Source organism: Theropithecus gelada, chromosome 7b (genome assembly GCF_003255815.1).
Source record: "Theropithecus gelada isolate Dixy chromosome 7b, Tgel_1.0, whole genome shotgun sequence".
NCBI classification, from domain to species: Eukaryota; Metazoa; Chordata; class Mammalia; order Primates; family Cercopithecidae; genus Theropithecus; species Theropithecus gelada.
This window is the reverse complement of record NC_037675.1, coordinates 103059049-103072297: the sequence shown is the minus strand read 5'-3', so window position 1 is coordinate 103072297 and position 13249 is coordinate 103059049. Positions and strand designations below refer to the sequence as shown.

The following is a 13249-nucleotide window of genomic DNA, read 5'->3' as shown; positions in this document are numbered from 1 at the left end:
AGGACCCTCTTGCCTCTCCCGCGGCTCTCTAGGATCCCGCGGCGCTCCGCTACCTCGCTCTTCTTCCGCAGCTGAGCTCCCCGTCCAGGTGTGTGCGTGCGCTTGTAGGAGAGCCCCGGGCGCCGCCGCAGACCCTCTTCCTCCTCCATCCTCCTCCAGCGCCCCTGCCAGCCTAGGCTCCTTCCCGCTCCCCTTCCCAAGGTCACTATGGGGACGCGAGAGAGGGATTTGTGTTTAATTCCTGCCGCTATTCAGAGGGAAAAGAAAATAAAGGGACCAAAGGCAACCAGAAAGCAGTTTACTTCAAGCCTTTATTATTGTAGATTGAAAGAAGTTTATATACAAGAAATATTTCCAGCAAAACACTCACCAAATGGCCTTCGAATCAGGGGCCCTCCACCTCCCAGCCCCACAGTCAGCAGCTCTGCCTAGGACTCCCCTCACTTGGGGACCTCAGGCTCTCCCCCCACCTCTCTTTCCCCGGACTCCATCACCCCAACATCATTCCCCAGGAGTCTCGGCTTTTTCTCTCTCTCTGGGGCGCTGCGAACCTCGCCAATGCCTCTCAAGCTATCTTCCTGTGGTCCCAAAGCAGACACCCCAACTTCCCTCCCATTTAAGGTGGCTTCCCCCACGGAAACCCAGAGCACTCTCCCCCTCAAGGTTTAGGTGCTGTTTTGAGGCCCCTGCAATTCAGAACTAGCTCGTGGTCAAGACCAGTTAGAGACAGTTCGTCATCAGCAGTGGGGCTCCTGTGCACCCAAAACAAGTGGGGGAAACTACCCTGCCCACCCCCTCCCCATCCCCGACATCCCTTCCCCTACCAGGGATAGGAAATAGACACAAAAGCAACAGGGAACCCCCTCTCCCCGCGCGACAGGTGGGTGCCAGGCAACTAGCTCAGGTGAGCTGAGAGTCTCCTGGAACCCAGCTGCGCTCAGGGCGGGCAGGCGTGGCCAAGGTCTCTGTGCGCTGCGGGAAGCACCCGGCCAAAGCACTTGGCTGAGGGCACGCTGGGGAGCGGGTGTAAGAAAATGCTGTAGAGGCAAAGTCCTGGGGGCATACGGACAAGGGCAAGCCGTATCCCGCGCTCAGAAGAGGATTTCCAGTGAGCCAGGCAGGTGTGAATGACACAGTTACAGAAGCAGAGTCCCAGGGAGGTAGGGGAGACTGTTCATTTGGCCGAGGTGCAGACTCAGTCTGAAATGGTGGCTCAGCACATCAGTGTCACTGGGGCCTCACCAAGCGTGACTTGGTTTGAGGCGCTTGCATGTGGGCTTCGAAGGCTCGAAGGCCCAGCCCACCAAGTTCAGTCAATTGTCCGTTGGATGTTTACACCCTCCGGGGCCGAGCGCCATGCAGTTGCTCATCATAGCGTTCCAACCAAGTGCGCAGCTCAGAGACCTGGTAGCCGTCGGGGCCACGGCCACCTTGGTACATAATAGTGCCACTCTGGATGACATAGAGACGCTCGAAGTAGGCGCCATAGGCCGAGCTGCTGGAGTTGGCCATGGTGTCGAGGACCAGAGCGCAGCCGGGTGCGCCTTGCTGCAGTACCCTAGCTGCGCTGACCCGGTCTTCCAGGCTCCGGTGCTGCGGGATGATGTAGGGGGAGTCAGTGGTGACCCAGCCGTCGGAGGGGTGCGCTTCCTCGATGTAGATGATGAGGAAGTCGACGTCGCGCTGGTACTTGGTGACCAGGCGCTGGAAGGCGCTCATGCGCGCCATGAACGGTGGTCAGGTGCAGCTGCCGAAATTGAGAACCAGCGGGCGGTTCCCTTGCGCGTAGTCGAGGATGCGCTGGCTCTGGAAGCCGTCGGGCAGAACCACCTCGGAGTTGGGCGCTGGACCACCCTCGTGCGCCTGCTTGAAGAAATCCAACTTCTGACCATGCCACACCGCCTTGAGCGACGCCAGGGTGCACAGGCGGTTGTCGTCGGACACGCAGATGGGCGGGTCATCGGGGGGCACCTCCTCGCCTTCACTGTTGAGCTCCACTTCGGGCTCGGGCTGCCCCCGGCGGCGGCGGCCCAGGAAATGCTTGCGGATACACAAGAAATCGAGGAGCCAAAGCATGAAGGCCGTGCCGAGGAAGCGCGGGAAGAGCACGAGGCACGAGGCGGTCTGGGCGCAGAGCCTCAAGGAGTGAAGCAGCAGGGAGCGGAGCATGGTGGCTGCAGGCCCCGAAGCCCCCTGGGACCCCTCGCCCTCTCCGACCACCAACCGCGACGCGGCCTGGCTAGGCATCTGGGCTTCGGCAGTGCAGGGAGTTCAATTTATAGCCGAGGCTTCAATTGGCGGGAGACTCCACCTCCGGCCCGGCCCTCCCCCTTGCAACTTGAGCCCGGAGGGATCACCCAGCGGCGCGGCCAATGCCCTAGAAATCGTGGGCTGAGGGCGGGCGCAGGCGGGCGGAGGGCGGAGCGGCCGGGCCTGGGGCCGGTGGGGGCGGGCCCGGGCCCCGCAGCCAGCTCTCGGGGCGGGGGACTCCGGTCGCCGCTGCCGCTGGGGACCGGGAGCCCGACCGGGGACCTGGGCGTCCGCTGGGGAGGTCCTCCAGCTGGCGCGAGCGCTGCACGCCGCCCTGGTCCCCGCCGCCTGGCTCCGGCCCGCACCCCCCTCGCCGCGCACCTGAGCCGAGCTCCCCGGCGGCCGCCGAGCCGCGCCGGAGCTCCGGTTCGCTTCCCGCGCGCCGCCGCCAACGCCGCCCACGCCGCTGCCGCTCGTGCGGGGCCGCTGCCCAGGTGCCGCGGGAGGCCGGGTCCGCGGCCGCCGCTTCGGTGGCCCCGGCTCCCGCCCCACCGAGGACGCTGGCCCGCGAGGAGGCAACTTTGCGTTCCCGCCGCCTTCCCGGCTCGCCCGCGGGCGCCGCTCGCTTGCCGGAGCCCGCCCGCCCGCCTCCCGCGCGCGCTCACACTCGCGCCTCGCACACGGCCGCCCCCCGCACCGCCCCGCCACGCACACCGCGCTCCGCGCCCCCCGCCGCTGCCCGAAGCTGCCGCGCGCTGCCCCGGCCCGCGCCGCCCTGGCCGCGCCCGCCCCGTCCCATCTCGTTCCAGCGGGGCGCCGCGGTTCCTGGGTCAGCGGCCGCCGGGGCCCGGCTGAGAGGTGCGGAGGGCAGAGCCCGATGGCGTGTTACCGCCGGGCGCCGGAGACCGGAGGGCTGGGGAAAGCGGCGCCGGCCCTGCGCCCCCAGCCGACCCGGGCGCGGGGCGCCACGGGCGTGGGGCGCGGGGCAGCGGGCGCGGGGCGGCGCCGGCCCCGGGCGGCTCTCCCACTAGGGGTAGCTGTTGCCTGAACGCCGGAGCGCTCCCCTCTCGCCGCTTGCCTCGCCCAGCGCAGCCCCGGCCGCTGGGCGCACCCGTCCCGTTCGTCCCCGGACGTTGCTCTCTACCCCGGGAACGTCGAGACTGGAGCGCCCGAACTGAGCCACCTTCGCGGACCCCGAGCGCGGCGGCGCGACTCACCGCGGAGGCGCCCGGACGCGTCAAGTGCGTACTTTCAACCGTAAATGGGTGCTGAGCGTTTAGGGGTGCGGGGCAACTCCCTAACCCGTGGGGCCCTGGCCGGCCCTGCCGCGGCGTCCGAGACCTTCTGATCCCTCGCTGCGCGCGGCGCGGGGTTGGCGACTTGGGCTCAGGGGCGGCGGGGCGGGGAGGTGCCTTGACCTAGGGTCCCAGAGGCCGGGAGCAAGTCTCCTTTCGCATTGGACCGCTGTGTCCCCCAGGGCAAAGCCTGAACCAGGCCAGGAGGGTCTGTCCCCCGTCTGGGGAGCTGAACTGCCCGGGACACTGTAGCAGTCGCGGCGACTTGTCTGGAGCGGCGGGGCTTGAGCCCAAGTCCGAAGCCGCCGCCGCCAGCGTCCCGTGCGTCTGCCGCCCCGGGACCTGCCGCGGAACTTCTTCTCGGGACGCAGACCGCGCTAGCCGCCCGGGCCGAGGTAGGAGCTGGCTGGGCTCGATAGGGCGCGGGCGAATGGCTTTCGGCAGCGAAGGAACGTGTCGGGAGAAGCCAACCACAGGACCAGGGCCCTAGCGGGCGCGCGGAGACGCCTGCCTTGGGCGGAGGTCCCCCCCTCCAGTTTTCGTGGCTCTGGCAGGACCCTCTGTCCCGTGAGCTCTCCACTGGACCTGTGGCTCCAAGCTTCAGCAGGTCAAGCGCCCGAGTGTGCCTGGAGGATTGGCGGCGGGGTGGCATGAGAAAGTGGCCCCTCTTCTCCATCTCCCAGTCCGGCGATTTCTCTGCTGTCTGGGGCAGGGGCGCACACCCCAGGAACTTACCACCTAGAGGGAAGCCAGCCTGGTCTCTCCCCCTTGCCTCAGTGCTCCCAAGCTGCCCCTCACCACTCTGGGTAGGGGTCTTTCAGGTGGGCTAGGGAGTTCTCCTTGGAAGGCCCCCTGTCTGCTGCCCTCCATCAGGGCACCTGTGAGTTAGCCGCTCATCCCCTTTTCTGGCCTCTGTTTTGCGGGGAGGAGAGTAGAGAGAGAAGCCTCCTACTCGGCAGGTCTCTGAGAGGAGGTTTGGGGGGACTTCTGAGGTTGCCCCTCCTGGGCAGAGTCAAGGGGTGTTGAGGGTTCCAACTTTTACTGGACAATCTCTCAAGCTCGGACTCCCTGATTTCTGGGAGGTTTCAGTGTAGGGCTTGTGTCCTGCCCCCACCCACACAGCATTTGGTGCAGGCACATAGGATGGTTCCCCAAGCCCTTTTTCCACAGTTAGTTTCAGAAAATGCATAAGCCACCTAAGGCTGGGAGAGCCTTTCTGTGCTGCCTGAGATCTGGTGGCATGTATGTGTGTGCAAGTGTGTGTGTGTGCAAGTGTGTGTGCGCATGTGCATGTGTGTGGAAATGGTCTGGGTGGCTGTAAGACTGGCCCCTCTAGTCCCCTCTGCAGGCCCAGCCCAATAAGAAGCACCTGATCCACATTCTTTCTAGCCCCAGGGATGCTCAGGGAAGCAGCCCTTCTTGAGGGCTGTCATCTGTTCTGGGGATCTATGGCTGCTTCTTGGGCCCACAGACTATACTCCATACCTCCGGACTCCATAACATTGGACAAGGCTGGAAGGCCCATTTGGCTCCTGCAGCCTCTTGTGCAGTTGAGGACAGACCCAAGGTGCAGGTGATACTGGCCTTTGGGACACAGAACCTGGCTCAGTAACTCCCACTCCGGTCGCCTTTTCCCTCTTCTCAACCCTCTTTCCTCCGGAGCAACACTTGTCCCTCCTTCCTTCCTCTCTCTAGGGCTGCACCCCCAGCTCACCTTAGACCTGGCCCTTCCTGCCTGTTGCCCCTACTGTCTTGTCCTGTCCCAGTGGTCAGGAGGGAGAGTACTGGCCAAAGGCCCAGCTCCACCTGTGACTCAGGGAAGCACCAGGCATCACCCAGAGGTCTCGGCCCCCAGAGGCCTGGCAGGCTCTGCTGTGGGGGAAGCAGAGTTTGAACTGGGGCTGCTTCTCCTGCCCTGCAACCTGACTGGGCCTCCCCCGCCTCCCTTTCTGTCTGCCCTCTTACAATTCCAGCAGGGGGCGGGCAGGGGAAAGAAAAGGAGGGACAAGTTGGACGGGGTCCATTTGGTGTCCAGGAACAACTTGGAGAGAGGCAGGGAGGGGACAGGCAGCAGGGCCCTGGCAGAGCGAGGGGAGGGCTGGCCTTTGGATGGCCTTCTGATCCCAAACACATCCTCCTGGGGCAGTCTGCCCTTGAAAGGTAGGGCTTGGTGAACCCTGGTGCAGAGCCCCCCCGCCCTCGCCACCTCACTGCCCCAGTGTGGGGCATGGTAGACGGGTTTGCAATGGGTACAGTCTCTCTCTCCATTCCAGTAGAGCAGCTCCCAGGGCCCAGAGAGGCTGTCACTGAGACTTCCCTCTGGGGTGGGGTGGGTCCTGGTGGCCCTGCGTTCCCCTGCAGGAGGACCTCCTGAGGCTTTGGGCAGGAGCTGGTGCACACCTGGAGGAGAGTGCTGGTGAACGACAGGTGTGTGCCTCAGTGTTCTTGCTGCCTGGGTGTCAACCCTGCTTCATCACTGGCCCTTTGTTTCCGTCCCCTCCACTGACCTCTTAAAGCACAGAGACCCTCCGGGTACTTTCCTTCCTCTGGGCTTCCGCTCATGCTATTCCCTGCTCCCTTCTTCTACCTGGAGACCCCCATTCCTCCTCCTTCTCCACTGCCCTCACCTCCACCTGGGCCCTCTCAGCTCCCGGGAGATGGCTGAACCCCACTCCCTGCCCGCTAGTCATCCTCTTCAGCGGTCCTCCCGGAGCTGTCCTCGGCATGGCAGCCTCCACAGCCCCTGGGTTTCACCCCTGGTTTCCAGTCTGTCTTGGACTCCAGACCTGCCCCTCCCACGCTGGCCCAGATGGATCCTCTGCAGTGACTAACCCGAACCGGCACCGGGTGAGGACCCAATAAACCTTTGTGAATGGAGTAAATGAGTGCAGTGTGTACTTACTGAAAACTCCTTGTTTGGGGAGAAACTCAGGGTATTTCACTCTGTCCTTTCGTGCACCTGCAGCAGTGAGCCGGGGCAGCATGTCGGCAGCCAGGGCTGAGAACCATTGGTCAGGACCTGCCGCTGTGAGCAGACAACACTTCCTGGGAAGTCCCCTTGGGGCGTGGTGTCTGGTGAATGCACCTGTCACCTGGTCACCGGGCCAATCTGTTTCCCTTTCTGGGCTAAACAGGTCTTCCCGGGTACCTGGGCCCTCCCATGGAGGTGTTTACACTTCTCATTTGCTTCAAAAATGAATTCTTCTATCCACACGCTTGTCTAGGTTGAGCATGGGGACACCCTGCAGGGGATGGGGTGGGAGATGGCCGAGGGACCCAGAGCTCTGGTCTGAGAGGTGTCCTCAACATGACAGATCTTCATCCCTCTGAAAGTTTGAGGCAGGCATGGGGGAGGTGGCAGGACTCTGGGGTCACTGGGCAGGCTGGGATACCAGCCAGGACGGCTTGTCAGGGCCCCAGGGCCTGGATCTAGCAGGGGTGTTTGGCAGCATTTGGGGGTTGGAGAAGGTCTGGGGCTCCCGGCCAAGGAAAGGAGAAGGCCTAGGAGGCAGTGCCCTGGCTACTTGCTGTGTGACCCTGGGCATCTCTGGCCCCTTCTCAGGTCTCATCTGCATCAGGTGTGGGTTGGGTGGCGACTTTCCAGTGCCTTTCCCATGCGGTCATTCTGCAGGCCAGAAGGTTCTAGGAAGTTCTAGGAGACCCTGTTCTGGCCCTGCCTGCTGTTCTGCGGCTGCTGAGAGCCCCACTTGAGGATGAAGGTGCCCCAGTGCTGGTCCTACCTGGCCTCATGCTCTGCCACTTCCACCCAGTACCGCCTTCGCCTGCCCACTTCCTGCTGCAGCTCAGGGCCCTCCAGCCCGGCCTGGGCTCTGACTCGTTCCTGGCATGAGTGCTGCTGTGCTCCCTGGTGCTCAGCCAGATCCCAGGGCACAGGACAATGCCTTGCCAGAGGTTGCCTTTGGGTGCCTGTGTCCAGCCTGGAGCTGGGTGGGGCACTGGGATGCTGGGCTACTTGTGCCAAGACAGACCCTGCTCTGAGCTGGGCCCTGAGGCTGGCTGGAGGGCCACCTTGCGAGTCAGTCCCTCCTTTCCATCTGTGATCCTCTCTGGAAAAAGGTGGGGTTCACCTGACCAGCAGATAGGCATCCCAAGTCCATGTGCTTCTCTGAGCCTCAGTTTCTTCACTGGAGAGGCGGGCCTAATGTTTGAATGTGTTGTGTTCACCATGACATGAGGGGCAAGTGTAAAGTCTATATGTGTGCATGTGTGAGTTCGTGTGTGTGTGTGTGTCTATTTACTTAAACCCAGCCTTGTTCCAGAGTGGATTTCGGGATTCCTCTAAGAAGCTTTGGAATGCCAGAAGATACCACAAGTGAGAAGAAAAAATAAGAGGAAGGACATACTTCCCATATGGGGACAAAGTACAGCCACAGTGTCCTCTGCTTGGGCCATGGAACAGCCGCAGGTTTTGCCCTGATTACCCTGGTGGTAAAGTCTGATTGGCTATGACTCCCAGTGTCCAAAAGATAAACACGGGCTGTGCAGTGGAGCCGCACACATGCCTGTGCATGGCCATGCCAGGTCAGAAACCCAGCCCCTCTGCTTGGGAGGCACGCAGGGCTCTGGCTGAAGCCTGAAGCTTGCGATCCTCAGAGCACAGACGTCCCAGGGCTGTGTGAAGTTAGTGAGACGAGGTGTACAGAGAGAGCTCAGGGAGGAGAGGGAGTCTCGATTGCCGTCACCCGGGGCTCGGAGATGCCTGTGACAGGTGACAGCGATGTGCGTGGTGGTGTGTTCACTGATGATGCTACACTGTAGGCCCAGGGCTGTGTTGTGGTGACAGGTGTCCTCCTGAACCGTTTGACCTTTAGGGTGGCCCCCTTCACTCAAGCACTGGTCATGGAGGGGCTCTGGTCACACAAGGACTCAGGCACGTTTTTGCCCCCGAGGAGCCCCCCAGCCTGGCAGGGCCCAGGGGCAGGGCGGGTGGGATGGGTGTGCCCCAGCAGGTAGCAGGGACACCTGGCAAATGGGGTCGAATTGGGAGGCGTCTCAGGAGGTGGCCATGGGCAGAGGGACAGGCTTCTGGTTCTTTGCCACTCTCCTCTTTGAAGTCCGGTGCCTGGGAACAGACCTGTGGTAGCTGCACCTGCTTGGGTAGGAAACTGTGGGCTCTCTTCTCGCAGGGGGACAAGAGTCATTTGCGGTACCTTCTGAGCAGGTGGGGGACAGCAAAGGACAAGAGGAGGCTGTGCCTGTGCAGCTGTGTGTCCCGGCACAGGCGCCACTTCACTCCCACGCCACCACATCCTCACTGGGTGACTTTGGGCAAGTGACCTGAACTCTGTGCCTCCATCTCGTCTTCTGTAAAACAGATGGCACATCCGAGCCCACCTCCCAGGCAGGGTGTTATGAGGACAGGTGGGGGCACGTTCGCACAGTCCCCAGAATGGTGCCCACGGCACCGGAGTGCTCCGTAGGGAAATAGTGGCAGCTGGCACTGAGTCCCCAACATAAGCCAGCACTGTGGGCCAGTGTTACGACTCCTGCTTTTGGGCACTTCACAAGCTATGGCCAGGGGCCCACCACCTTTGGCTATTCCTTCCCCACAAAATTCCTGCCAGGGCCCTGCCAGATCAATAAGTCACAGGACTTCTCCATCACAGAAGCCCAACTCTGTGACACCTCTTGGTCCCAAGCATGTTCCTATCCCCCATTCATGTGTTTTGTTAGGACCCTTTAGGGTTGCACGTGGCAGAAACTTAATCCACACTAACTTTAGCAACTTTAGCGAAGAAGGAATGTACTGGCTCCAGTCAGTGAAAAGTCCAGGAGGAGCCATGCCTTCAAGCACGGCTGCATCCAGGCACTCAACAGGTGCATCCAGGCACTCACCAGGTGCAGCCAACACCTTGGCCCGCAGGCTGTCAGCTCCTGCCTTCTGCTGCATGCGCGTCACTGTAGGTGGATTTCTCCGCACATGGGCGAGATGGCCCCAGGAGCTCTGGCTCATGGAGTCCTTGTAGCACCTGTCCTGGCCATCCCCAGAAGAGAAAGCACCATTTCCCATGGCAGAAATCTGGTGGAAACAAGAGAGAGGGGGTTGGCTCTCTTTGGTCGGATCTGGGTCTTGTGCCCATCTCTGGGAGAGAAAGGTCCTCACTCACAGACACTGAGCAGATCCTGGATTGGATGGGGAGAGATGCTTTCAGACACACACACGTTCACTGCACTCACTGCAAGGTTAGTGACAATAGTAGAAGCTGCTCTTTCTTGAGAAGTTATGACGTGTGCCAGAAAATTCTACCTTTTAAGGATATAGAGAGGTTTTTATCATCCCCATTTTACAGATGACAAAACTGAGGCTCTGAGAGGTGAAGTGATTTGCCTATGGATGCATAGCTAAGGTCTGACCCCACAATTCACACTCACAAGTTAGCAAGAGGTGTTTCACCAGGGTAGTCTGGGGGCAGAAGGAGTCTGCCTGGTGAGGGAGGGGAGGTGGAGATGTGGGGAGTGGGGAGGCCAAGAGGAGGGGACGCCAGGACCTGGCCTCTGGCTTGCACAATGGGGAGGGAACCCTGGAGAAGAGGTTTATGGGGGAGGCTGCTGAGTTTTTTGGGCACATATGCTAAGTTGGAGGTGTCCATGGTCCTCAGGAGATGTTCGGGATTTGGGGGACAGAGGTGAGCCTCGGCATCCTGGGAATCATGGCTGTTTGCTTTGCTTTGGGAATTTCACAGTGGGTGGGGGAAGGCAGCTGCTGACAGGAAGCACTTCCCATTTGGTGGAGAAGGCAGCCATAGCCTGCATGGTACAGGCTACGACCTGGGCCTGTGACAGCGTCTACAACCGGGGCCTCAGGTTCAAGACAGACGCAGCGCCTGAAGTTCTCTGGCAGTTGTTTTAGGGCAAACATGTTGAGAATGGCATTTCCAAGGGCCTTGGACTGTGCCGGGGCACCAATGCCAGTAGGCCGGGGCCATTCCATGACGACCACGCCTTTCTGAGGGATGCTTGGAATCCCAGACTGGGGTTCAAATTCCGACTGTGCTTCCTAGAGGCTATGTGGCCTTGGGCATGTCTGGAGCCTCTCCGGGCCACAGTTTGCTTATCTGGGAAGGAGTCATGGTAGCTTCTTCTCACGGGTTTACGGGGAGCTTGGGAGATGGAGGGAGGGGCAGCACACGGGGCTCAAGCTGCAGCTCTTAGTTAACTGCTTTTTCTTTGCAGGTGTCCGATGGATCTGATGGAAAGGTGGCAGGCGAAATGCACCTGGCCTCAGCATCAAGGGCCGTGAATGCAGTGGCAGTCGTAGCTATGTGGTCGGAGTGGACTAGGATGGTCCTTCCACCAAGAAGGCTGGGCCTTCCTGCTCCTGAATGTCCAGCTGCAGAAAGTGATTAGGCTTGACACAACTGCCCCTTCCTCCACACACTCCCAAATATACCTACCCCTCCCCAACCCAGTCCTCCTCGCCAGACTGTGGCTCCCGGATGACAGGGCAGAGTTGGACTCACCTGTGTCTGCCAGGCCAGCTCACCATGGGGGCAGGTCCCAAGAGGCCTCTGGATTTGGACCAACTTCAGTGTGAGCTTGAACAAGCCCTTAGCCTCCCTCAGCCTCCGGTGCATGAGGCGTTGTGCTGGTACGTCTCAGAGCAGGTGGCACTACCTGGTGAGCCTGTCCATCAGACAGAGCCTGGATGGCTCTGTCCATCATCTTTGTCACTGTAATGCTGGTTAACAAATAAACATGAAACAATGAGTGGTCATTTCTCAGGTGCCATGGAATCGATTTAGTGGGTCCAGGGCTCAGCCAGGGCAGGCTCCCTGGCGGGCCTGGCTGGGACGGTGGCCGCTGTGCTCTGCTCCACACCTCTGATCTTCTGCAAACTTGCCCAGGCCTGATCTCACGGCAACGGCAGAGGCACACGAAGGAAGCAGCACCCATACCTGAGCAGCAGGGAGCCACTTGTGCTGCGTCTCCTCACCCTGCATGGGCTCACGGCAGCCATGGGTGAGCACTCACATGGGAGCAGAGGGCCTGGCGAGGCTGCTCGGCCAAGGGTCTGGGTGCAGGGAGACGTGAAGATTAGGGCTCTTTGCAATCTGCCACAGCGAGTGAGCCAAGGTGTCACCCCGGGACTTCTGATGGTGATCACCCACCACCCGGGTACTCCAGCTGGACCAGACCTAGCCCTGTCTTGAGGGAAAGACAGATCCTTGCCTCATCTCTTACCACAACCGCACCCAAGGCTGGTGGACTCCACAGCCGTAGGAAGGCAGCTTCAGGGACAGGGTGGGAGGCTAGAGGCCTCTTGTATTCCAAAGGGCACAGCTGTATGGGACAAAGCAGGGAACGACCCAGCATCCCACTTGGTCATGTTCCTGCCAGGAGACTTAGGTGCTGTCCGTGGCTTCATCTCTACCACAGAGACTGGACTTGGGCTTTGTAAAGGTAGCCCCCAGGGCTATGGTTCAGTCTCTTTGTAGAGAGACAGAGAGTAAGGGTGAGAGTGAGCCATGGAGAGAAAGAGGGGGCAGGCCTAGTCTCTGCCTCTCATGATTTGCCTCTTCCTCTTCTGCAAGTCCCCCTCAGTGGAGGTGGGATGGAGCGTGCAGGGGTTGAGGACTGGGGGATGGGTATGTGATGTGAACCCTTTTCCATGGTTCTGATGGCCTCACCCTGGGAGCCTGGGAGCTGGTCTGTGGGGTAATTCCGTGGGCAGAAGGGTTGGGGTGGGAGTGGGGGATCCCTTGGAAGCAGGGCTCTGTAGCCGTGTCTCCCTTCCCTTCCTGGGGGGTGGCTGTTCCTGGGAGGGGCGGGTGGTTGTATTTGGAACAGGAGCCTGTTACAGTTAAGCAGTTCAAGATGCTGGAAGTGGAGTTCCCGGGATGACTGGGGGAAATCCATGCTGAGCTATTTTTCAGGAGCACAGTGACAGTGGCACTGACCACTGCCTGGCAGACGGAAGTAGCAGGGATGTTTTCACACTCATATGAAGTTTGGTGTGTTTTCACATGCTGATCCTGCAGTAGGGATCTCTGTGCCCTTTGTCGAGCTGTGCAATGAAGTCTCTTTGAGGGGAGCGTGTGTCCAAAGTCCAACTAAGAGGTGGAGAGGCAGGATGGCATGTCTACCCACCCAGCCTTCAGGCCATTCATCCACCCATCCACTTATCCACCCACCCACCAGTTCATCCATCCGCCCATCCACCCACACCCACCAGTCCGTCCATCCATCCATCTGTCCGTCTGTCCGTCCGTCTGTCCGTCCATCCATCCATCCATCCATCCATCCAACCACCTACGCGTCCGTGCGTCCATCCATCCATCCATCCACCCAACCACCTACGCATCCGTGCATCCATCCATCCATCCACCCACCCAACCACCTACGTGTCCGTGCGTCCATCCATCCATCCATCCATCCATCCATCCATCCATCCATCCTTCCTTCCATTTGTCTTTGCATCCACCTGTCCATCCATCTATCCATCCATCCATCCATCCATCCATCCATCCATCCATCCAACCAACCATTCATCCATTTGGCACCTGCAGCACTTTCACTTTTCTGATGACCCAGACCAGGGCCTGTCTGGGGGCTCTTGCTCTGGCAGGTGAGTGCTGGAATGACAGGCTGGCTTGGATGCTGGCCCCAGAGCACCGACTGAGGGTCCAGGAGGAGGTGGCGCTGTAACCCAGAGAAGACTGTGTAGCTGTCCTTATAAACCCGTG

General features: G+C 60.6%; 1 protein-coding gene and 2 long non-coding RNA genes across 3 annotated transcripts; 2 read left to right on the top strand and 1 right to left on the bottom strand.

Moving 5' to 3' along the window:
- Positions 1-293: 293 nt before the first annotated feature.
- Positions 294-2387, bottom strand: DIO3 (iodothyronine deiodinase 3). Its single transcript, XM_025392298.1, has one exon. The coding sequence runs from the start codon at positions 2245-2247 to the stop codon at positions 1738-1740; it is 510 nt and encodes a 169-aa protein (XP_025248083.1). The 5' UTR covers positions 2248-2387; the 3' UTR covers positions 294-1737.
- Positions 2388-3320: 933 nt separating this feature from the next.
- LOC112628962 lies at positions 3321-6423 on the top strand. Its single transcript, XR_003120509.1, has 2 exons — positions 3321-3491; positions 4894-6423. It is a non-coding gene; the product is annotated as an uncharacterized LOC112628962 (long non-coding RNA).
- A 1402-nt stretch (positions 6424-7825) lies between these two features.
- LOC112628963 lies at positions 7826-11282 on the top strand. The gene is made up of 2 exons (XR_003120510.1): positions 7826-8274; positions 9250-11282. It is a non-coding gene; the product is annotated as an uncharacterized LOC112628963 (long non-coding RNA).
- The last annotated feature ends 1967 nt before the right edge of the window (positions 11283-13249 follow it).